At 41.6% G+C, this 26474-nt stretch overlaps 1 protein-coding gene across 1 annotated transcript; it reads right to left on the reverse strand.

The window, feature by feature from the left end:
- Positions 1-4412: 4412 nt before the first annotated feature.
- Positions 4413-19841, reverse strand: LOC121357802 (myosin regulatory light chain interacting protein). Its single transcript, XM_041475422.1, has 7 exons — positions 19609-19841; positions 18583-18773; positions 9423-9608; positions 8480-8677; positions 7978-8142; positions 6134-6554; positions 4413-5786 (listed from the first exon to the last, which is right to left on the reverse strand). The coding sequence occupies exons 1-7, from the start codon at positions 19693-19695 to the stop codon at positions 5697-5699; spliced, it is 1338 nt and encodes a 445-aa protein (XP_041331356.1). The 5' UTR covers positions 19696-19841; the 3' UTR covers positions 4413-5696.
- Positions 19842-26474: the final 6633 nt, after the last annotated feature.

A 26474-nucleotide genomic window follows, 5' to 3' on the forward strand; every position in this document is an offset into this window, starting at 1 on the left:
AATTTTTGGCCGTGTCTCCGTGCCTGGTTTATTTCAATCATCAATACTGCTTGAATGAGAGTCCTCTATTGACTATTTATAGTTCTAAACAAGGAAAACAAGTACTGTCTCTTCAGATGAGGTGCCAATGTCTCTGTAATTCCTGCAGTTTTAGTGCTATGATTGGAATTTGGTGCCAGATGCATGGATTCCTCAGACAAACAGCTTTCTGGCAGGAGGGAGGAAGATCTGGCTCTGGGAAGCCTGTTTATGTAAAAAGTTGCCACGTTACTGGCTCTCATTACCTGCATTGGCTTGATTTGAAGAAGCAGAGAAGCCAGACACAAACTACTGGATGAAGCAGAGCTGGCAAATCCCTTCACACACATGTACACCTTGTTATTCCCATTGGAACCACTAAGTGATCCTGACAAGGCAGCTACAGACAAACAGTCTTATTTAGACACCCCAATGGTGAGAGGAAAGATTATTTTATACTGCCTTCCTTTTTTTCTTGCTGCCAGAGATGGAGCCCTTTGCACTCCTGACAAGGCACAGAAAGAGGTGGGGGTGGTGTATGTGTGTCGTCCTCACTGGACAGGATTGGCCAAAGCAAGTCAGATTGTCCTGGAGCAGTTTATGAGAATAGCTGCTAGATGAAGAAGGGCTGGCTTCAGAGCCTGGATTCCAGAAATTACTGGTAAGAGAACAGAAGAATCTCCAAGAATAAGGAAGGGTTAGGAAATAGCAAACATGTTAAATCGTTACTCAGAGAGGGGCAAAGTGAAGGCAGAGAAAGGCATCAACTTTCAGGATCAGGCTGATTCCCCACTCTGCCCAGCCTCCAAGCAGCTGAAATAAATTCTTGCAGTTGATGAGAAATCAGCAAGTGACCTGTTGTTAAACTCTGGGAAAGCTGGTATGGTCTATTTGCTTGACCTTTTTCTTTCAGGAACTTGGCGTACGCATGAGTGCTTTAAAAGTTTGCTGTTGGCCAGCCCCCAAAAGTCCCCTATCCTGGCATGAACCAGAGGTCATGCTGAACCCTGCTCACCATCCCTGAGCACCCAGGACTACCAGCCCTATTCAATCTTTTGGATCCCTCGTGTCTCACTGTCACATGGAGAGAGTTTGCAGAGCTGTCATAATTTGCATTTTCCTACTGCTGCACCAACCAGTGACTCCTTTAGCTGAGGCTCTGAGAGTTCCTCCGCAACATTCCTTCTGGTGCCTCTTCCTAGCTCACACCACCCCTTGCAGGAAACCAGAAGACGCAGAAACCTTGGTAGCTTTTACCACCCAGTACTGCTGGAGGCCATGTTGAACCATGGGGTTCCAGCTGGTGTTTACCCTTGCAGTCGTGTGATGCTCAGGGCTCCTTGCAGACAGGGAGGTTTGGCTGTGCCTTGTCTGGAGAATGCTCCAGTGGGAGTTTCCCTGGGGAATTACTGGCCTGGCAGTGGCTTGCCTGCCCCAGCATGCCTTATCTCCTGCCTGGCCCTCTCCTGCCTCTCCCAGTCTGCATCCCACCCAGCCCTTCTTGCTAAGGGTCAGTGGTGCCCCTATCAGGCCACCTGTCCCTGAAGCCACAGCCCTGGACCCCATAGCGGGAGCCTCCACCCAAACTTCCTCCAGCACAACTCTGCTCAGGCCCTGCCTTGGAAAGTCCACCTTTCTTCTAACAAGGCGCGCCAGGTTGTGGGGGTTTTCCCCTCCATAGTTTTACTTTTTAAACCTATTTGTCAGTTCCTACATTCTGATTTAACCAGCTCCAGCTGGCTGAATCTGAGGGCACAAAGTGATTGAAGCATTTGCCTGGCACTACAGCATTCTTTCACTGAAAATGGTGGTGGTGATTCCAGAAGGATGTTTGACCAGGCATTACTGAAGCTAAAATTTGTCAATTCATAATTTTAACACTCCATGGAGTTTGTTGTTCAAAAGCATACACAGGAAATCTGAGCTGTTATTTTCCCCGTCTTTGATCAACATGTCAGCGTGCTGCTGTGAAATGAAACAGCGTAGGCTGACAGATGAGAATTTTCCCCCAAGGGCATTCTCCTAGGAAGGCAACACTGCTGATTTAGCAAGGAAATAAATCTCCACATATATGAATGCTGCTGTGTACATGCTTTTATGGCACTTGGGGAAGAAATCAAAATAATTTAAAAATACAGAAGCCTTCATTCTACAGTTCTTTAGCATTTGAACATTTTGTATGTAGCTTGAAATGAGCAACTATGAGCTAGAGGATGGAGCTGTGCCTTTATAACAGCTGTAGCTTGGAACACCTCAACATGCTGCCTTTGGAACCCCTCGCCAATTGAGCTCTCCATAAACAGAGACCTTGGTACAGCAAGGTGAGGATGAAAGCCAGGGAGATACTGATGTAAGTCTGGAACCTCACAGCCCTGTCTTACTTATTAATAACACTCAAGTGCAACTACTTCAGTACTTTATCTTCTCCAGATCTCCTACATGGAACCCTCTCCCCACAGGGCTGCTCTTAAATGCTGTTCTGCCCTCAGGAGGTGCATGTCACTAGCAAGCCTCTGGCTCAAACTGACCCAGCAAGTCATATTGTCTCCCAAGGTGAGTTTTTCCCATTTAGGTAGTTGTGGGGGAAATTTGAGACTAATAGCACTTTAAAGTGACATTGCACACACCCAATGGGATTACAGAAGCTGCTCTGCAATTCTGAAGATAAACAAACACTGAATGTTCCATGAGTTTTCTTGCCAAGTTGTACCAGCTTTGGGTAGCAGATATCGGTACCAGAGCTGACTTAAGTGTGAGAGGTGCCAAATGAAGCTTTGTGATCAATGCTCCTGTAAAGGACACACACTCCAGTTACTCCCACAAAGTGTGCTGTTGTTTTCTAGCTTGGGATTTTGGGTTTTTTCCCCCCTCTGCCATCCATTGCAACATTCAAAGCACCTTCGGAGAAAACAGCATTTCAGCAAACAAGCCCTGACTTTTTCTGCAGTATGACTTAATAGCATGTGGAGTTCAAGATTTCCTGTTGTTTCCTTCCTTTGAGCACTCAGCAGCTCACGTGGACAAGACACAGATACTCCTTGTAATAAAGTGTACTCGACCTACAAACATTGAGCAACACAAGTCACAGCAGTGCTGGATGGTTAAGCAAAACTTTCCTAGCAGAGCATGATCAACTACATTTCAAACAATGCTTCTGAAGAAAGAAGTCTGTGAACAAATCAAAGCAATCCTTGCATTGATTTACATGAAATTTTTTCTTACATATAAACCAAGTGAGGCTTTTGTAGTGATTTACAACACTGCAGAGGTGTGCTGCTGCTCAATTCTCAGAACAGGTCACATCATTTCATTAAAAAAACCACAGACCCCCACCTATCTGCCAAGTCCATCAGCCTTCACTTGTTGCTTTGCCAATACAGAACCAGGTTCCCAGCAGCTCCAGGCACAGCCTGCACCAGGCCAGGCTCCTGCCTGCACTCAGACCTCACAGCTTGGGCTGGTGCCCTGCACAGCTTTCCAACACTAAACAGGGTATGTTTACAGAAGTCACAGGATTTGGCCAAATTCCACCACTGCCATAGAACCAGTTTCAAACCCTACCTTGATTAGAGTTCTAACTACTGGAATTATTTTTATTAGCAAGGTCTTTCACAGTCTATTTAATTACAAGGACCTGGAGTTAATGCTTGCCTATCTAAACAACTTGATCATGTTGCATGCTTTAAATCAGATTCCTGTATTAACATATATTTATATTAATTTACAATCAATTTCAGCCAGCTACCATAAGATAATGGATTAGATGTTACTAACATAATTTGGTTGTAATCATGGGACACAAAGGTTTGCTCAAGCACCACTGTATGCTGGTACAATAGATGGACAGAGTCTTTCTGAACACACTTGTACACCCACTCCTTCCTTTTCATTGCACAGCACAGCCCTGGAAGTGCTGAAGCACCATCTCTTCAACAATGTAAAAGGAGAATTTTTAAGTTAGCAAATTTGAATAGCTCCAATCAAAAAAGACACCAACACATCTGTAATTAAGAACTTGCTAGACAGGACACTGTTGACATTGGAACTCCAATCCTATACTCTCAAGCTGCATTCTTTAATTTCTCTCATTCCCCTGTAATATACCTCCAGGTATATTGCCCCAGATTTGGGGCAATTTACTGTAGAAAATATTCTTCACAAGATCAATTTGGAAGGCTATGCTACAGTTTGAATATGTCAGCTGTTTTAAAGCTCACTTGTCTGTAACAAATGTCAGTTTTCTTCCCTCCTTTCCATGCACTTGAGAAAAACTCATTACCTCAAACATGACAAAATATTCAAGACTGTAAACACAAAAATATTGCATTGTGTTTTCAGTTCAGTAATGCCTCACATAAATTTCAGAACAAATTCAGTCTTAGCAATAACACAAAGATTTTTAAAGTCCTTTATTAATCTGAATATAAAAAAGACAGAAGCTTCCTACAATATAGGACAAAGCTCTTGCTTCATGAGGAAACAAAATTTTCTTTACAAAGTGAAAAAATAAATACCCTCTTAGAGTAAGGTTTATATGCTAATGTGTCATAAAAAAGTAGAGTTTTAATATTTTGACAAAATGTCTGTGCAAAGAAACAGATGCATAAACACACATTACTGCTACATTAAGGCAATATGAAAAGTATAGTCAGAGAATTTCAGTAAAGTGACAGTGTACTTTTCTAGCTTTGATTAAGCCAGTATTGCACCCAAACATGGTCTCCAGTTCTCTCTGTACCCTGGAGAAGACATTAGGAAACTAGAGCCTAAAATGCCCAAGTAAAGGGGTGGAAATCAAAAACATTTTATTGGGTAGGTCATTTCCTGCTAAAGATGCTAACTGAAGAAAGCATTTAAAATTATACATAACCCTTAAAGATTAATGGTGCATGTTTAAAATCAGTCTCCAAAAATAAAGCCAACTTGAAGGGCATTTGCCCTTCCAAGACCACCAGCCAGAAGTGGACTGTGGGAAACCTGGGAGTACCCTGTCCACTGAGAGCTGTGAATGAACTGCCACAGCAGTGCTTCCACAGGACACTGGCAACAACACGACTTTCCTGACCCACCCTCAACACCTGAAGATTAACAATCTTGTCCTCCCTTTCCAAAGCTATTCTCTCAGAATTGTTTTCTATTTAACAGAATTCTGAGTTAAGCACAGCTGCTTAATGAAGCCTTGTAACTTCAGTTTAAGAACTATTTTTTTAAAAAGAGATCTCTCCTTTTAAAAGCAGTTTACTAAAAGCAGAAGCTATGAGCCTTACTAAACTGGTATGTGTAAAAGCAAGTCTTACTATTAAAATAAACAGTGCAACTGTACTAAAAAGGATTTAGAGCATGTAAAAGAAAAGGCTGCGTTGCTTTTGCCAGGTACGTCTGCATGTGTACACCACACTTCTCCAGGGTTACCGAGCTTTGTGGCAACACTGCTGCGCTACAAACTTATGGATCATTCTTTAAAGAACATGAATCAATTACACTTCTACTCTCAGAAGATGTCCTAAACCATTATGGACATGCTGAACACAAAGAATATTTATGTTAAAAAATGCAGTATTTTTTTTTGCTTTTGATCGTGGATAGGTGCCAGAGTGATTGCCTTCTTCACAATCAATGGTTGCATTTCTTATTAGTGCAGTTTGAAGAGTACACGATGCATTTGAAGTGTGTATAGATCATATCACAGTCAGATTGAGAAGACTGGTGTGGGTTGGCAAGTACACATGCTGGACATGCTCTACACGAGATCTGCAAACAGGACACGACTGGAAAGGAAAAACATTGGGAAATTATTTACTTTGTATTTTCAGAGTCTCTGCACTTCCTGCAGACTTCACATACACAATAACAGCACTTTTCCCATCATTCCATATGTAAGACAGGGTATGGTGAGAAGCATGCAGCTTGTTCTTAGCCTCATCACAAATTACATTAGCACATCATTCAGACAGAATGCTTTCTGAAATTAGTTTGCCACAAACAAAATTTTGTAGTTTTACTAGAACATCAACACAAACATATTAATCCATGACCATCAAATATTAAAAAAAAAAATAAAAATCAAACCTTCCACACAAATTGGTAACTCACAACTTAATGGCACTGCATTTACCTGTAACTGGGAAGCACAGGACTTGCAGCAAACTGTGTGGCCACAGGGACAGAAGGTTGAATTTATCTCTTCTTCACAACACACCATACAAAGCATGGACTCCTTCAGCTTGCGCAGCTTCTCTTGCAGGGCTTTTGTCTGTTGGCAGCTGAGACCCTCACAGTTGTCACAGTTCATGCTGCTTTCTGAAGACTTCAGAGGGGAACTTGGTGGGGTTTGATCACTTCTTGAAACAAGATCCACAATGCCAGCATTATAAAGAGCTCGCCTCGCATGATCATAAACTTCTTTTGATGTTCTTTTAATATCAAAGACGTATTTTTTACCAAGATTAATGTTTTCATTCAGAAATAGAGATGCTAGGTGACCCTTTAAGTCTCGACTATACTGCATCATGACAGCACTGGTGACAGTGTCACACCTATAAAGCAATAGGACACATGCAAATTTGGTTAGTTAATACCAATAGAACGATCCTACAGTAATTTGTTCCCGAAGTTGAAGTAACAGCACTGAAATTAAAGCAAATAAAACAGTGTGAGGTAATATTTAAGCTCTTGAATGATCTTTGCATGAAAATTCTCATTTGAAAAGTGTAAAATGGAAAGTGACAATTACTTTACATCTTCAAAATGTGAAGTGTCTGGTAAAATGGAGTCAGCCTATAGAAGGGACTTAACTAACAAACAGCAAACAGTTGCTTAATCCACAGTTCAGCCTGGCAACACCTTTTTGCATGGCATTTCCAAATGCAGCCCTAAAGAATTCCAATTAAGAGTCTTTGATTCTCAATTTTTATCATAGAGTCAAGTAATGTTTTTAACCCAATTTCCGCCCAGTACTTTACATGCTAGTATTATGTCATTCTGAAGGGAACCAGTGTGAATGGAGTGCAGAGAATTAAGGCATTTGTATTTGCCACTGTGCATTTCAGCTACCCTAACCATGCTTGTCACATATTTCAGTGATCCAGTTGAATCTTCAGAAGCCTGTTAAGGCATATCACTTCTCTAGGCAACACAGGAAGGAAAACACAAACAGAAGAAGGACTACAGCCTCACAGGGCCTAAGGTCCAAGATCTAAGCTTATAGCCAAATGCTATTGCCAAACTAAAATTCTGCTTAAATTAAAATCAAACTGTGAAGGACAGAAAACTACAAGCAGATACAAAGATCAAGAAGTAATTGAAACTGGTATGTGGTAGTTAATTTTAAGAAAACACTGCTAAGTGTGTTTGACAGCTAGTCTTACTGATCAGTGTTGGACACCACAGTAGAAATGAAAGGGGGTTGAAAAGTTGCCCACCAACAAATGAGTATAGCACCCCTACCTCAAGGAACAACAGGACAGAAACAGTGGATAGGTGCTGGCATGAAGCAAAATCCTGAGCATGCGAGCAAGGACAGAGGAACTGTAAAAAGGTTTCTATATATGGGATGGGAAGGTGGCATACAGATAACCTAACAACTGAAGGAGCCAAACAAAGGACCTACACATTCTGAATGACCAGATCTTCCCCACTACTCTCATTCTCTCTCTTACACAGGAACAAAAAATGTATGTATTGCTTATTAAGTATCACGGAACATAAAAAGTTTATACTCTGAATGCTGTTATTCACAGTGGGAAAATTTTGCTTACTTTTCTTGTTACCTCCACCCCACAAAATGGAAAGTAGCAAAAACTGGTTCAGCTTCTGGACTTAAGAAGAAAAGAGAGGCTGCAAAGACAATGGAATTTTGCAGAGAATTTCCAAAATGCAGTTAAGATTGCTGGCTGCTTAAGCACTTAGATCAAACACTGGAGAAGAGCAGCAGCACATGACTCTAGGGGCAATACTGACCTGTAAAATGCATGTGTCTCTGTAATTGCTCTGTAGAGTCCACTTGCTGCCCTTGTACTGATCATCTTAAACAAGAGAACCACACTATTACCAGACTCCTTGGTAACAGTCAGATATACATTCTTTCCAGACTGAGTTGCCATTTGAACAACAGGATAAGCAATCCTATAAATTGATGTCAAAAAAATAAAGGTTATTTAGTTGTTAAGGATTAGGGCATTTTCCACAAACTAACAGTGCATTTTTATCAGAAGTTACAATGATTTCTGATGGTAGTCAACATTGCTGATTGAAGATGCTGCCTCAAAAATATATATAAAAATCAAGATTATTAAGGTCACTTGTTTATCTTGATTACAAGCAGGTACTGCCCTCAGACCCTACATCCCAATAGCCACTTTTAGTAATTCTCAGAGCCGTTTTGTGTATTTATGTGAAAACTAGAGGCATGTTCCATATTTTTGAAAAATGGATCATGCAAACAGTTCCAGGAAACACATACCTATTGATTGGACTGAAGTCATCTTTGCAGATGGATATGCCTTCAGGTCCAACACCAATAAGGAGTTTTTGCCCTTCGCTATCTCTCACTGAGTGCCACTCTACCCCATAGTTCTCCAGGGTTGTAACAATCTGTAGAATCTGGTATTCAGCAGATGCTTGACTTAGACCTTCTAGCTCCTTGTGCTTTGTAATAATGCTGTTGATAAAAAGATTAAGGACAGGTGAAATAATTCCAGTATCTGCTGTTACTGTCAGTAGCTTGTTTTAACATGGGTTTTTAGATGACCTAGTTAAACAGATTAGTAAATGCTCCTGACCTGCTTTATCTGTCTGTAGATTTCCAGCAATTATGAACTGCAAATAGTTGAGAATTACCAAAATATCCTGAGAATGTCAAGGAGAAAATACTGTGCATTTGCTTAGAAATCAAAAAGCTACATGTAACCAAAGCTTTCCAAATAACACCACCAGCCCCAACATATTTCCCTGAGCTACCACCAAGTTTATAGCTAAAGAAAACACGACAGAAAAGTATGATACACAATGTTTCCGGATATTCAGGAGTTATGAAGATGTTTCAGAATTCTGTTTACTTTTCAGAGTAAGGGCACTAAGCCAGATAAATTCCTTCATTCACAAGTACAGGTCTAAGGCATACTTACAATTTAAATACCCTGCTCCAGGTACTTAAATATATCCGTATTTCCTCACCTACCAGAGTTTCCACAACAACAAAAACAAACAAACAAAAACCCACCTCAATAATTGAGCTTAAAAATTTAACTGAAATCAGAACATCAAACATTCAGGCTGGAGATTTTGAACTCCAAAGCTATTACTGTTAAATTAATCATTTACACTATATCACCAGCAATTAAATACATAACAAAATCTTCTGCTGTTGGTGTTCAAAAGGGAAACTAGATCATTGTGCTTTTTACCTCTCCAAAATGGTAGTGGTGAGTTCTTTTGCACACAACTCTTCATAATTGTACTTGGCAGTGTTCTGGTTATAATCTCCAAACTTCATCTGTGCCAACAATGCACTAAGTTCAATTGCTTGCTCTGAAGAACACTGAAGATTACCAGCAAGAAGATCTTCTTTTATATGCAAGAAAAACATATGCCTGCAACACAATCGGAAACATTTGCTTACACAAATTGTTACATGATATCTGTAATCAAGACATGTAACAAGTAACATCTCGGCTTTGTTTGGTAATCAAGACTTTGCAAGGAATGCACCAGGCAGATGAAGTCTGGCACAAAGGAAAGAAAAGGGCCTCCATCTTATTCTTTACTTACTCTTAAACATGAAGCTACAACTGAAGACAGTATCTAAAATCACTACTAAAAGAAAAGAGCACTTCATCATCATCCTGAGTATCTCAAGAATAAGAACTGCTTTAACTCCTGAGGCCGCTTAGTAATTTCAACTTAGTGAGTAAAATATCAATGAAAGATTTCAATTAGTTTCCTATGTTTACACATTTGTTGTGATTTACAAGTTATTCTTCATTTCACAAAAGTTTTGAGATGGGAAGAGCATCTGAAAACAAACACACTTCTGTTAGGCAAGAGGGGAAGCCACACTCTCTCTACACACTGGAAATGCCCCTGCCACCACAGCCATGCTGTCTTTGCCAGTAATGGGATTAACAGAGTTACTTGAAATACCTGAAAAGGCACTGGGGAATGACACAGAAAAACAGCTACAGTGTAAGCATTTGTCAAACCAACCTTTGCACTTGAGACCAAGGCAGGTTTGACAGCTTGCTGAAAATTCAAAAAGCTGCTCTTAATTGTCTAATACATTATTTGGCAGACAAATCAACATTTTCACCAACATTAACAGCAGCATGTAATTATCCCCTGTGGGTTGGCCTAACTTCTATAGCTCATCCTTGTTTTCCTTCAGGGGACACAAAATAAATTTCTTACCATTTAAGGCTCAACATATTTATGGAAGCCAGATGGAGAATTATGTATCACAGAGTTATGTATCACTGAAAAAAAACTTTCAATAAATGAAGCCTAGCACCCACAGGGATGTTTTGGCTTCCACAGGAACAGGACATTTACTCTTCTAAAATGAAGTCTAATCTACTTTTAAGAAGAGCTTTACTGAAGCTCTGTATTTAATCTCTCATCACTGAAGTTGAAAATGCTAATAAGTGATGAGCTTTCCTTCCAATATTCCTTTGAATATTTTACATATATTCTGTTGTAGCATTCTATAATTCCTCTGTACAACAAGGCAAATAGGACTTTTTTCAGCATTATGAGCAATTACAGGACTTGCAAAAGTTGCATTCTTTCTTAGCTCTATTGGTAAATGCTGCAACTAAGAAGACACCAGCCTAAAAGATGCCTCATATCCACAACGTTTTGAATCAGAACAAAACTGGTATTAAATTATCTTGTAAGCTTTCCTACAGTCCACTGCCTGCAAGAATTCACAGCTCCAACACTTCCCTTTGCAAACCATTTGTCATGCTAGAGCATCATGCTAGTTGTGATGCAAGTACTTACTCGCATCACTGTCAAGTCTAAACATCAACCTACGCTCTTCAGCAGTTCTAGAGGGGGTTCTGGTGGAAGCCAATGTCCTCACATTGTGCAGAACACAACTTTAGATGGCAAGAGGACCAGACCTTCGGACAGAGTTGTGTCCACTGTCAGCAGGTTATTCCTGCTTTAGGCTTTTTTTTGTTTTTGAGAGTGAGTCAAACCTCTGCTCTCATGTGTTTCTCCTACCTTGCAGAAGCACAGCTCTTTGGACTTGGGCCCCAGAAAGCATATCTGAGGCCTTTTAAAATTATTTTGTTGTACAGAATCTTTTTGTGCTCAGCCATAAATCTAAAGAATTCAGTATAAATTACAAAAACACTAGGGCAAAAATAAATTCAAATAGTAGGCCTTTCCCTAACTCAAATCAACATTTCATAAAATAAACAGCTTCTCATGCACTCTTGATCCTGTGACAATACCAGAACAGGATTTCCAGTCATTTTAAGTATTAATTACACAATTTCAAAGAAAGATTAGACTTTTTTTTTCTCATTAGCTAAAACACATTTACAACTACCACACCTAAATTCTTGTATCTTCAGGGTTTTATTCATATGACACCACTGACAACACAAGCTAAAGTCAAGAGTTCTCCTCTTGCTGGGAAGACCTCATTGACACCTCAAGGGGAGCTGAAAACCAAAATATTGCTCCTGCAAATACAGATGAATTACAGATACAGCAGATGCATGCTTGTCATATTCCATTACTACAAAGCCAGTAATAGCAAAGGAAGACAAATGGGATTAAGGCACAATGTGAAGTGGCATCATGTCAGCTAATGTGCAGTAACTTCCCATAATTGGTTCACATGACGTAAGGGAAAACATCTCACAAATACTCAGTTACTTTGCATTTTTTTTGATAAATAGAACAAACAGCACATATAAAGGACAGTTATTGCAAAGTAACTAGCTATGCAAATTCAGTCTAGCTGCACCTAAATAACCTAAACTGCACCCATAACGGGACAGTGAATGACTTCACACTGACCTGTTAGAGCAGCTTCCCTGAACCAAAGTTCAGGTAGCAAATTTTCTGCTGCCTTTTTTTTTTTTTGGGGGGGATGTGTGTGTGTGTTGGTGCGGGTTTTTTGTTTGTTTTGACTCTTTAAGTGTGTTTGATGAAGAAAAGGCATCTAGAAACTGAAAGACAGTGAGGGTTACGAACACATCTGCAAAAGTGGTTTTGATTAGCCCATCCAGCTGCAGAGTGTACTCCTTCAAAGTTATATTAATATCCATTGTAAAATAATTTCTCTTCAAAGGTCCGAAACATGACACTAGCCACCATCTGATAACAAATGCAGACTTAATTTTTTTTTTTACACTAAACAAAGTCTTTTGATCCTTAAAGAAAAAGGCCTAAGAATGTGATTTTATTGCTGAATACAGTCAAGCAAAACTGAACTATTAGGGTCTTTGATGTAGCTCCTTATCTAGTTCTGAAAATTATAAAGGACCCAATAGACTGTCTTGTAGAAAACCTGCTCATATCACAGATATTATTAGTTACAAGAAAGGATTTATGGAGGTTTTTGTAAATTAGATTGTGACCTAATCACTTCATACACAATCTACCATCCTGTTTCTCTTGGAACCTTTGGATATGATAAAAAAAATTTTAAGACTTTTCTCACCTCTAAAGATACTCAAGTTGTACAGTAAAAAGATAACATTTTTTCCAAGGAATTATTTCAGCACATTTTAGACTTAATGGAATTCTTATCTAGCAAGTTTTAGAACAATGAACTGTTAAAACTAAAAACTGGACTGTTTTTACCTTTCCCAAAGGTTGCACTTCCAACATTGCTGGTAGAAAATCTAAAGTTTGTCCACCATATAAGAAATTAAAGGTTTTTGTTTCTGCATCATCCACACTTCAGTTGCACTTGATACATTAATATTACATGTCACAAATTTGAGAAGTCAAGTCAGACCAAAGTATGTCTGACTGTTCCTATACCCGGCCCCAGCCCCAAACATTCTCTTAGCATATTCTGCAGCTTTTTACTACCTTTGGCAAGGGTTCATTTAGTCTTTAAATCTCCACAACTCTGAACTTTGCCCATCAATTGTTGTGACTCCTAGTCATCTTAACACCTGCCAGACATGTTGGGACACTGATCAACTAGTGGCAACTTTAAGGACAAACAGAACTTCCCATGGCACTTGTAGCCCAAGTTCTCTACATGTGACAGCATCAGTATGAAAGACAGTCTCTGTAACCCAAAATAGCCTTTTCTGCCCCTCTGAACCCCATGCTTCCTAGACATACCGGTGTATTCAATTGTGGAACATTTCCTCTGAGTTTGGTGGTCCAAAACACTACATAAGCGTACTGACTAGAGGGCAACACATTAAGTTTGCCAAAGTGACATACACTGCCCAGACAACTTACTTCCTTTCTAAAAGAACAAAGGGCAGTTTCACAATTAGAACAGGATCACAGATTTTCTTCAAGCATTAGCTACACTGGTGATTTTATATTCATTTTGCATCCTTATTTTTGGATCCATGTTCTGCATATAATTTAAGATTTATGTACATACAAAACACTCAGTAAAATCAAATGTGGTGTGATTAATGTATTGCAGTTGGATGTAAATAATTTGATACAAAAACTGTAGAAAGGGGATGTTGCAAGGAGATTTCAGCAGATGGTTCATTTCACAAAAAAGTATAGCTATCAAACCAAAACCACAGACCCAGATATCAATCACATTAATTGCTTTTAGCCTCCCTCTGAAGCAATTTATGCAGGCTGACAATACTGAACACTGCTACCATCAGAACTTCACTGCAATGGAATTCCAAGAGAGGCAAATCACCAAGTTAGTGTTCATCCAAATGATCTGGAAGTAAGAACTCCACAAAAAAAATGCTATAAAAAGTACATGTAACACAAGATCATATTTGCTTTTGTAACTCATTGAAGACAATTATGTGCATTAGGAATCTAGGCTCTGCACTACTAGTAGTAGTTTCTACTATTTTTTTTTTAATCAAGGCAAGGGAAATAGAGCAAATAGGTAGCTAAAAATTTTAAGCTCTAAACTTAACTGTCAATGGAAGAAGTGACAAACCCCAATCCTTTACCAAAGAGGTGTCTGCATATGACTAACGACCCCTAGAAGCACAGCCAAAAGACCTCATTCTCTTGCCAGACTACTGGCAAGAATCTTGGCATACCTCCCAAGGAACTACCTGTTCTCTCTGGGGTATGATTACTTCCCACAGGTTAATGCTCTTTCCTACTGTGCAGTACCTTTACTGCTCTGTAGTCTAAAATCAAAACTAAGAGGCATGATTGTTCCCCCTAAAAACATATTGATAAAGATTTAGAAATCGACAAAATATAATTTTGTTTTTAAAAGTAGACAAGGCCACCCCACATTAAAAAAAAACAATGATTTTTGCTTTTTTTATGCTATTCAGTATCTTTGTTCTTCCTTGCTCCTAACAGAGTGGATAAAAGGTTACCAACTGCAATTTAACTCCGACTTAGACAAACAGATCCATTAAACTCACCCAGTGTCAATCACACACACTTTCATTGCCTTGTAACAAAGGCCATGCCACTGCTGCGCTGGCTACCCAATGTTACAGGACAAAAAGCGAGAAAACCATCCTGTTGTATGTATCTGACTCCTCAACAGATTTAAGGCCATTCTTAATTTCAACTAGTTCATCAACACAACTGGACAACACAGCAATAAAATGTACTTTGTAAAGATAATTCAAATACTAGCAAACTTCACACAAATTGTTAACAATCTCAAAAACAATAATTGCCACTTTCAAGGTTGGCAAAACACAGCTCTTTTGAATGCTTCATGATATGGTGTGGCTCGCTAGAATTTGACATATTTCGTGGCTTACATGTGAACACTTGACTTTCAGTCGTGCTACACAAGGCAAATAATGCTGAATTTAAAACCTAAACCCATCACTCTCCCAGACTGCTGCCGGGCACCACTGGCCTCTTGGGCGGCTCGGCAAACACTGTTCCCGGTAAAAGGCGGGTTCAAGTTTCAAGACTCCTCTGCTCCACGTTCCACACCAGCCTGTGGCCGATGCCCGGAGCTCTCTGCCCTGGGCAGGGGTTGCGGTATCTCAAACCGGAGCTGGCTCCCGGGCCGCCGGGCGGGGCGACTCCCGGTCACTGCCCCCGGACACCGCACCCGGCACGGCGGGACCGCCCGGCCCGCACCGCTGCCGGGCACCTCCTCCCGGCCCCACCCCCGGCAAAAAGTCTCCTGAAAATTCCGATTAGCGAAGTATAATCTTTTCGCTAAGCCGCAGCTCCTTACTGCAATTCAACACTTCACATTTGATACATAAACCACCCACAAGTCATTCAGTAAAGAAGTGAAAAGCAGATTTGCTTTCCCCCCGCCAACTGTTGCATGATCTATCAAAGAAATACAGTGAAAATGAACAAGACACAAGCCAGAGTTATGATCGCGATCTTGGACCATCATATGTGTCTTTAAGCAAAGAGATAACGATCCTTTTCAATCCAGTGTGATTTTCCATGCTAAAGAAAACTTACAGCTAGCTCTTCAAACTTCTCTAAAGCAGCACACTGTTCACATCTCAGACTTGTTAGTAAATCTCTGACAGCAGCAGATTAAATTTGAATGACATTCTTGCACTGAAGCACTTTTTTTTCCATTGAAAACAATTCTAAACTATGAAATCGTGGTGCAGTTCAGTACCAGGTAGTAAAATAAAAAACCTAAAAGTTGAGATCTAAAGAAGAATAGAAATAAACTGCTTTTAACCTTGTAAAAAAAGTGCAATAAAAAGGGTTTCTCCACACAATTCTCAGATTCCCAAAACACTTAGTGAACGTGGTTTGTTGCCACAGTGGTCAGAGGCAAAATTATAACCTTCTCTTTGTGCTCTGTAGCCTTGTATAAGAATTTTAAAATGGGCTGCAATTTTCCTCTGGGCTGATAAAGATAACAGAAGCAGAGGTTGACGCTCTGTTGCCAGATTGGCTTTCACAGCATGTAGAAACCTGAACATTAAATTGCTACAAACAAACATACACCTAAGTTCTGAACTCAAGAACTTAGCAAGGCAAGGGTCCCTAATGAAGCACTGCAACTGGGGTTGGCAGAGGTTCCTAAGCATGCAGAAAAAAAACCTGGTAACTCAGTCACAGCGTTTGCCATTATGATCATGATGAAGCTCATCAACAAAATTTAGAATTACTTGCAGCTTCTCAGGTTTCAAAAGCGGTCTCAACATGCATCTAATTTCTATGTAAAAACAGGATCAGAAGCTGCAAGCAAAAGACTGGAAAACTTCCCCAGCGTTCTTCACACACAGGACCACAAGGCAACAGCTCTGCCAGAAACACCCCATACATCAAATATGGACACAACAGCTAAAGGAAACTAAGGATAGCCATCACTTTCTTCACCGACTTTGCAGATAAAGATGAAACAATGTGTCAGCTTTAACTGTACAGCTAATCTTTGCAATTCTAGGATATACCTATTGATTCTTAAGTTTGGCAACAGGTTTACAAGTTTTTAATCTTCTCCTTGATGTTTACACATAAACTAAGCATGAATTCACAGTTACATGCATATGTAAATCCTCAAGCAGACCTGAGTAGAAAAAAAACCCACTCTACTAAAACTCAGTGTCAACAATCCAGGAGAACAGACATTTACCACAGGCACTGGAATTCTAGGTCTGCTACCTGTGGACTACTGGGCTTACACAACTAAAAGGCAGTTATTAAAACCTGACATACAGCTTGTATTTGGTTTTAACATATCTCTTCTGATGCCTAAGCCCGGGTTAATTTTTAAATTGTTTGTTAAAAATATTAGTTTCAGAACAGTCTTAATACCTAAAAGAAAGTTTGCCCCACCTATATCCTTTTAAATAATCTTTACAGTGGAGAAATACTTGCTGCTTTGATGTTAGATATATAAACTCTGTAACATTTTAGTTACACAAGCCAGTATTTGAGGCCCTTGGGGCATGTTTCACCAGTTCAACCTCTCTATTAACTTCCACCTCCTGCCAGGTCTTGCATTGATAGTGTGGAATGCAGGGACACAGCCATCTGTAAAAGCCTTGTGAAGTTGAACAAGCATTCATCAATGATAGCATAAAAACACCACTTTGAGGTTTCCTGAGATTTTCACCCTGATTTGCTTTGTGATCAGAGACACATCCAACATGCTCAGGGTAATCTCTTCTGCCTCATCAGGTATGAAATTGTGCGGCTTCTTTTGTTCGACTCAAATCCCATTTGTTATTTGGTTTTATACTTACCAAGAATATTTAAATACAAGTTTCTTTAAGGAAAAATACTCCACCATATGCCACAGATAGTAGAAATTATTTCCTAAATAAAAGTATATCAGAACTGGAAATCAGTTTAAATGCATTTGCCTAACTGAAATTATTATTATATAGACCAGGACAACCATGGTGTATCACCACAGCGTTCTGAAAACTTCAACCATATTGATGAGCTGGAACCATTGCCCCCCAAAAGCCTCTCCCCTACACATTAGATAAAAAAATTAACTTTAAACCTTTTTCCTATGAAATAAACACCAAATCAGACTGTCAGCCTCTGACCAAGTTCTTAAGACATTCTGTGCAAAAGCACCGTGTTGTACTCTTGGTCTGAATTCTGAAAGCACTAAGTTAATGGTTCTGAGAGTGACAAGTTCAGGTGAGTAGTGAAAATGGGTTTTGGCATTATCATATAGACACTAGATTTGCATTTGCCTCATTCATATTAACTGTACTATCCAAAACTAACAGGAAAAAGTAGTTGGAAGGTCAGCATTAAGTACACATGCGTACAGCATTCTTAAAAGATAATTCCGTTGCAATTCATGTGGTACTCAAACTCGAGGAGTAAAAGCAAGTGTTCCCTGCTAATCTTAGAAGACCATTTCTTCTGATTTAATAACAGTACGACAATTTAGTTAAGAGGACTTGCCACAGAAGCAGCCAGACAGCTGTTTCTTTTGTAGCCTCTAAGGGCCTGTAGCTATATGAAAGTTACTGTAACATAATACCAGACAAAAAGGAATTCAGCAAGTTTTTTTGCACTGTGGGAGGAATTGTTTCCTGCCTTTCTGTACTAGTGGTTCAGAATGACCTAGAGTAACACCACAGAACAGAGGTTACTATCGGACACAAAAATACCATATAAAAAGTTTGCTACTGGTAACTTAAGTTTCTTACCGCTCCAGCACTAAGTGCTCAAAAAAATTACCCACACTCATTACTTACTGGCAGCTACAAGAAGCTTAATGTTGCCAACTTAATTAAATTTACAAAAAAAAAAAAAAAAAAACCAAAAAAACAAACAAAAAAACAAACAATAAACTTCAAAAACACTGAGATTTTAAAACTACGTAGAAAAGTAAAGCAAAATTACCATATGATAAAAAAATGAAAACCGCATGCAAACACTTTTGTAAGTTACAGAAATTGAAAACAAAATATTAAATTAAATGTGCTTACAACCGTATTTACTTACCTTGTCTGTTCCTGTAAGATAAGATGAGGCTCAACAAAAAACTTGACTCTCAGTTTCAATCGGTAAGGGGCTAAACCATCCATCTGCTGCGAAATCCTGTTCCTCAAATTCAGCCATAGATTCTCCCCTTTGCTGCCAGTGAACTGCAGTCCAAAATAATCAACTTCTATAATCCCCAGCCTTCTGCAAACCTGGAAGAGTAAGATTCTTTACAATCAGGCTACATAACAATGAAAAGTAACATCTGAAATGTTCTTTCAGACTGCTCACTTAAAACGCACATACAAAATGCTGCTGTTAGCACCTTCATTCAAAGGCTTAATCACTTGGATTTTAGGTTGCATACTAAACAGCCCAGAAAAAAGCACTAAGAATGAACTAGGAATTTCTCCACTAGCCAAAATACACATGGGCTTCCAGGGTCAAATTTCACCCCCAGGACAGACACTTCAGAGGGTCAGCGGATTTCCACAAGAGGAGTTTCTGCTACTCAACATCACAGCCATCATAGCACTTGCTGGGCAAGGAGGAGTAAAGGAGTACAGTCACCCACGAGTTGTATTTAGGTGCCACCCGCAGACCGGACCGTTCGTGTCTGCCCCCAGCATGGCCACGGCAGCCACAGCGAGGCGGTGCTGACGGAAAGGCGAGAATGCACCTGGACGGCAGCTCCAGCCCGCTCGGCCCCGGATGGAGAGGGTTGGGAGCAGCGGGTGCTACATCCCCCGCCTCTGCCCCACTCCTGTGCCCTCCCGGGGACACTTCCAGCGGGATTCACTGGCGAGGCCCGGGCCTGTGCTTCCCACGGGAGAGGGGCCGGAGAGCCCCGTGCTGTGGGATGCAGCACCTTCTGCATTCAACACGGAGAAGGGGTTGGGAAAAAAAAAAAAAAAAAAAAACCACGGGAGCAGCGCGGCCGCCGGGCACCAGCGCTCGGTGCTGCCCCGTGGTCACCGCTGCGCTCGCCACAGCCCCCGCCCCGAGCGCTGGCGCCCGGCGGGCGGGCGGCGGGGAGAAGCCCCTCACCTGGTTGAGGCAGTCCTCGCCGTTGGCTTTCGCCTCTACCTCCACCTCCATCACCACCGCGTCCGGCCTGGTCACATAGCACAGCATGGTTGGGGACAGCCGGTTCCGCTGCTGCCGCCACGGACGCCCGGAGCGGCCGCCGCCGCTGTCGCCACGGGCTGAGCCCCGCACGCGTCGCCCGCCGCCGCCCACGCCCGGACCCCGGCAGCGCCCGTCCCGCGCCCCGAACCGCCTGCGCGCCGCCAGCGCCGCTCCCTCCTAATGTACCCTCCGCTGCCCCGCCCCGCCCGGGGCCGCACCTGCGGACCAATCAGAAGCCGCCTCTCATGGCTGCGGGCCGCCGCCGCCGCCAATCAGCGCCGCCATGGCCGCGCGGGTGTGTGTTGTGCTCGCTCTCTGGCGCCCCCCGCCGTGCCCGCGGGGTCGCGGCGCGCGCTGGGGCCTGTGGCGGGGCTCGCTCAGCCTCGCTCAGCTTCCCACTGCTTCCCTCAGGTTCCTTCAGCCTCCCTCGGCCTCGCTCAGCTTCCCACTGCTTCCCTCAGGTTCCTTCAGCCTCCTCGGCCTCCCTCAGCTTCCCACTGCTTCCCTCAGGTTCCTTCAACCTCTCGCTGCCTCGCTCAGCCTCCTCAGCCTCTCTCACCCTCCCTCAGCTTCCCACTGCCTCCCTCAGCTTCCCTCAGCCTTCCTCAGCCACCACAGCCCGGAGCTGCTCACCCTGGAGTTCTGTCTGCTTAAATCAAAGCAAGGTGTGCTCTTCCAAGTGCAGGTGAGGGCCAAGCCTGCTGGGCAGGGACTATCTGTGATACATGTGAGAGAGGGCAGCCATGGGCTGTGTGACAACCAAATATTGCCTTCAAAGAATCACCGGATCGGTTAGGTTGGAAAAGACCTTCGAGATCGTCGAGTCCCACCTATGATGCATCACCACCATGTCAACTAGACCATGGCACTGAGTGCCATGTTGAGTCCCTTCCTTAAACATCTACAGGGGCAGTGTCTCCACCACCTCTCTGGGCAGCCCATTCCAATGTCTAATCATCTTTTCTGTGAATAAATTAGTTCTAATTTCCAAACTGAATTTCCCCTGGTGCAGCTTGAGACTGTGTCCTCTTGTCCCGTTGCTGGTTGCCCGGCAGAAGAGGCTGCTCCCCACCTCGCTAAACCCTCCTTTCAGGTCCCTGTGGAAAGTGATAAGGTCCCCCTGAGCCCTGGCTCATGTCTCAGCTTTCAAACACTCCTTTTTTGTTAAATGCAAGAAAAAATTCAAATTGATGCTCTCACTCCCGTACTCTCTTTGGCCTCCTCAACTCTGTGTTATGCAGAATGCAAAACCCTGGAAAAGATGGAAATTTGAGGAACGACTGGTCAAGTCCTGTCACAGCCTCCATGCGCCACCATGCCAAGGGATGGTGGAGATTTTACACTCACTGAACTCTGTAGATATGAATATCATAGGTGATTCCTAACCAGGAGAAGAACACTTGCACCAGGCAAGCCCTTGGAATTATGTGTTTGTCAAGCATACCCAAGGTGCATAAAGTAGTTTATGGCTGCTTTCACAATGTAAATTGAAACAACAGGGAGGACTAAGTACAAAATGCACGCTGTGTGTGTTGCCCAAGAGAAGTGTAGATCAAAGATGTACTGAGCAGTGCAGGGGTGAGAAACAAGAGGCTGTCGCCAGGCAGAAGACTGTAAGATATTTCAGTTTTTTCTCTCAGACAGTGCCCAAAAGGTTGCAGCAGGCACTTGTCACACGAGCTGTCTCCTGTGTGCAAACAAAGTAGCTGAACAAGTAGCTATGACAGGAAATGGGGATCTGGAAACAGAGTGAAGAATAATGGGAAGAAGAACAAACCACAGCACTAATGCAAGGTCACCACAGGGCTGAATATTAGCTTGTTCACATGTGTATGGGTCACTTGCTTCTGTTTCACAATTTCTGCTGTGCTTGTCACAGTCGTTAGTATTTTCAGTTTTTAATAAAAAAAATGCTCAGAACAGATGCTTATTCTGCTGGGAACTCTTGCACACACGGTATATGGAACTTGATCCATTTTGTTCATGTGAACTCTAGAAAACCTCTCAGTTCTGAACCAGGAAGAACAGTAGGAGACAAATGAGAGTCGGGACATGAGATGTCAAACCTGAGTGGTGCTACATTTCACCTGCACACTTCCTAGCTCAGATTTTCCTGCTCAGGTCTAGAGTGTTTAATCTGAAGAACTAGCAATCTTAAAGGATCAGACTCATCTGTCATAGAGTGAAGGGTTGAAAAAGGGAAGTAACAGGAAAGAAAGATGAAGAAAATTGCAAAATTAATTGCATCTCAACTCTGTGATTTTATGGTGGAAAAAACCCAAACTCTTTGGGAAAGGCTTACTTATAAAGGAGATTAGCTACTAACAGAAAATTACAAAATATTTTAGTATGGGAAAAACCTGTAGTTCCCACTTCTTATTTATTTTTTGTTAGAGTGGACGTAGGAAATTAGATTTTAGTTCTATTTTAGTTTTACTTGTATATATTGTGGCATTGTGGTATTTTGTGTGATTTTGATATTTCTGTCATAATCAAAAAAGTCCTAGATGTGTTATGAAGAAGAAACACCAAAGCTGCTACAATGACTCATGCCATTAGTGTTCTGATATCCTCTCCCTGACAGTACCTCAGATCAGATGTTACAGAGGAAGGTGCAAGAAATGTTTTTATAATTGTGAGATGATAATGTGCTTGTATATATTCTCTAACACTGAACAGTTAAAGCTGGCCTATACCTGATAGATTGGCCTTTCCTTTTTTATCCATTTTTCCTGTGTAGCAGAAATAAGTTCACTTTATGGTGGGCGTTGTCCAGACAAAGAGAAACTTACCCTTTCTCTATGTATTAATACCCATCCAGTGTTTTCCTTTTATCTGACTTAATGTAAATGCAGGTGTTCTTATTATGTCTGTAAAAGTGTTTTCCTGCTTTGAAATCTGCTAAACTGTAAGTCACAAAAATAGCTCGTGGCAGTAAATTGCGTAGATTGGTTAAGCCCTGTGTAAAACAAGCATTTCTTTTTGAGGGTGTAATCTGGACACCGCTGTCACAGAAATACATTTCACTTTGCAGTCTCTCTGTGATATTTTATTCATGCCGTACAGGAGAGAGTAAAGGACCAAGCCCTGTGTTTGCACGCAGGAGACAGCTCGTGTGACAAGTGCCCGCTGCAACCCTTTGGGCACTGTCTGAGAGAAAAAGCTGAAATGTCTTACAGTCTTCTGCCTGGTGTCTTTGATGAATTATCAACACTCAGTGAGCTACACCATCAAACTGCTCATAGCATGGATGTTCACCCTTTGTGTATCATAAAAGAGCAATGTTTATCAACATGTCATCTCAGTGCTGTATTTCACAAAATGATGTGCGCTGTATGACATAGATCTCTATGGTAGGTCAGCCTTTTGCTATGGCGTCAGTTTGAACATAAGTGATTCACCTTATACACATTTATAGATCTACATTTCTTTGCCCAACACTGGTTGATCATTTCTCCTAAATGTAATCTATCTATGAGGTAAATTACTTGTCACATTCTGCTTCACATAGTGCCTCCTTGTCTTTGACACTTGAATGGAAATCCTGTGAAAAGTCTAATTGATAGGAGAAGGGAAAAAATTATTTCTAGACCTTTGAATTTAGTTCCCATTATTACAAGATTGACCGTAGTTTCCAAAGAACACTCATGCCTCTTGTACAGATTTTTATTCTCAAGGCTTCCCAGGTGGTTTCCTCCAACCCACTGTCATGATACTGCATCTTGTGAGGAATTCAGTAGTGTAGCTGTGGTCTCTTTACCCAGATGTTTATGCAAGATCTTAGAAAAGATCCTCAGTTGTTGCTTGTTGTCCATGGTATTGACTCTGATCAAGTTCAGGATATTTTACTGCCACAGAAAGCCAGGGTAAAAGGTTCAAAATGCTCAGTTGCTGCCAGTGCTCACAATGAGGCTTCATCAAGTATTTAGAAGTTCCTGTCATTTATCTTTGCTGTTCATTTGTGGCAGTCATATTAAAGGCATGAATGAAGTGCTGCCTTATCTCAGCTCTTGGTGCCAAAGGTGTGCTCTGCTGATTGAGGGAGACAATAAACCAGCCGAGTGATCAGCTTCTGTAGCACTACATAGAGGAGGCCTGCCCCTCTCTAGGAAAGCTAAGCACAACAGATTTCTTACTGTGCTGGTGGTGTGTGATATCTTTTGTACTAGAAAGAATGAATGGCTGCATGAGAAAATATTTCTGATTGGAATCCCAGTTTGTCGTAGTTGAGATGATCATAATACAAAGCAATACTCCATTTTCAGAAGGCTTCAAACACAGTTTTATTATAGCATGCATGCTTTTTATACATTCTTACAAAACTCATGAGTTTACACTTTAATCATTGGTCAGGAAAGACAAAGTGCTTATTGCAATAGACAGTTGCAGGTTTCTCTTATTTATCCTTCTTTCTTTCTTGGTTTCTATGTCAACGACCTTGGTAGAGAATTCTTTCAGGGTAAACATGGATCCTCTTATCAAACTTCTCTCTGGCTCACAGAAGTCGCTGTAAAACCTCTTCCACACCAGTTTATATGACAATCACAAGCAGTATGGTGATGTAGATTCTGGGTTTCTGTTTCTCTACTCTTGTACTTTGTTTATGCTCTCCTGTTCTTATTTGTTGTTGTCTAACTTTGTTTGGCTTAAAAAAGAAATATTAAGTAGGTTTAAATACATGGTTTGTTAGGCTACTGACAGATTGATTGGTTGCCACCACAGGAGAGTCATGAAAGGCCCATCTTTGCAAGCCCAAAGGAGCATAGTGGCAATGACAGATAGGAAAGCAAAGTAAGGACTAAGGGGAAAGGAAACCCTCTCTGGTCCCCTCCCAGGGCTGGCCCAGAAGAGGCTCAGCCCTGGTGTCCAGGTATGAAATCTATCAATGCATCTATGTGTGATGGGAAGCAGCTTTCTGGGCTACTAAGGGGACATGCTAGCTGGAGGTGTGAGACACATAACATGGTGCAGGGCAAGAGCTTTTGGGAATTGCACAGAATTCATCACAGGTATTCAGAGGAGAAATCAAAAGCAGAACAAAGTAGGGGTTTAAGAGATTGGGTCACTAACAAGTGTGGAACAAAGGAATAAACTGGTTCACCTATGTGGAGAGTTGTCTAGCTGTGCCCTGCTCCTGACCAGCACAATCTGTCTTCTCTCTTCCATAAATGCACCTTCAACTGCTTTCCAGTAAGGGGCTCTTTATTCCTTGTGTGTAAGGGGGTAGATGAGGTTGTTTGTGGTGCAGCAGCTGGTGCTGTGGATGTGATTGCTGGCAAAGATAATGCAGATGAGTGGGTTGGGGACAGGGATGGGTTTGGAGATGTCTGAGGACCACCTCTGGGTGGGGAGTGGCTGCTGGTGTCTAGGGGCAAGAGCACAGGAAGGGGACTATAGGGACCAGGGAATTCCCCAACAGCTCTGGGTGTATGTGTGCGATGAGGGTTTGTACCAGCAGCAGGAGTGGGACTGTGGCTTTGAGAGCTTGTACATCCAGGTGGCAGTAAATGCAGAGACCAGGATCCAGGAGCAGCTGCTGGACACACCAAAGTCTTCTGCTGGAAGGCGCCATCTTGTAGCTGTGTATATATATACTGCCACTTAAGGACCTCTGTTCTCCTCAGCTAGAGCAGACAGCAGGATGAGGCTGGTGGTGCTGTCAGTGTTGGTTTGAGTGGTCTGTGTGTCTTTACATTATCTGTATGGCCAGCAGTGTGTATATTGGTATTTTGTGCTGTATGCATGTGCCCTGTGTGTCAGTTGGGAATACATGTTCAGCCTCATTATAGGTTGGAGCTGAGGATGTGGAGTAGCAGCAGTCTTGCCTCTGTCAGGCTGCTGAAATAGGTATTTTCCACTAACACAAATCCTTAGAGAAAAGAGCAGGAAAGCACATATCATGCCATTGCTATTTTAGTCCTGCTTTCCTTTTTTTTTTTCCATTATATTTTCTGACCGTCTCTTTGTATTCTGTATCAAACTGAGTAACCACAGACCAGGTCAGCACAAATGCAGTTTAGGATGATTTGAAATGAAACTGAGCAGGATCATATGATTGTAGTCAGTCTCTTCTGCTGTCTCCTCCCAGGGTAAAATTGCTTTGTGCATGAACACAACAGTAGTGTCTGTCCTCCTTCTTGTCACTGTCAAGACTGCTGGTCATGTTGCAAATGTGCATCACTCACATGGATGATGATCTTCTGACTGAAGCATGGAGAGAAGCATAAAACTGAGAACCTATTCTGACAGTGATGGTTGCTCAGGGGAAACACCATAACCCATCCATAAACACACAAACTTTTCTTTTTTCCTACCTAAAATATTCTTTTAGTGTTTGCTCATACATTATGCCTTTGCCTGAACTTTTTGAAAAATATTCCTCTGCTCCGCACTGCCCATGGTGCATAATTGGCTTCTATGGAAAAAAAGAGTGTGTCAGTGAGTAACTTTCCCACAGTGCTGCTTCTCCTTTACCAAAATAATGAATATGGAATAAAGTGCTGAGATTTTCTGTGCAGCTAGCAGGCCATAAACTGATTGTTATATGAAGCATTATTTGATGGGCATCCCCAGGAGCTGCTCATGAAATCTATTAACTCAGTTTAATAACTAATTATTTTATAATTGCTATCAGAAAGAAATTCCTCAGTCTGTACTTTTTCAGAAGCTCCAAACATCAAATCACCTTTGAATTTGAGCTTGTTTTCTGGGTCATTGATTCCATTTCTGAGCATTTTTCTTCCTTTAGTGCTTGTAAAATGGAGTCATCATTGATTATTTTCACG

The sequence above is a fragment of the Pyrgilauda ruficollis genome, unplaced genomic scaffold, assembly GCF_017590135.1.
Source record: "Pyrgilauda ruficollis isolate IOZ18807 unplaced genomic scaffold, ASM1759013v1 scaffold35, whole genome shotgun sequence".
Taxonomy (NCBI): Eukaryota; Metazoa; Chordata; class Aves; order Passeriformes; family Passeridae; genus Pyrgilauda; species Pyrgilauda ruficollis.

Bases quoted from the DNA above. Each gene is read 5' to 3' on its own strand.
- LOC121357802 (XM_041475422.1), bottom strand. From the start codon at position 19,695: ATGCTGTGCTATGTGACCAGGCCGGACGCGGTGGTGATGGAGGTGGAG. The intron at 6,555-7,977 runs GTCAGTATTGCC...ATTGCTTTATAG, and splicing joins GAGACACATGCATTTTACAG to GTGTGACACTGTCACCAGTG. The intron at 5,787-6,133 runs GTAAATGCAGTG...TTTCCTTTCCAG, and splicing joins CCTGTGCTTCCCAGTTACAG to TCGTGTCCTGTTTGCAGATC.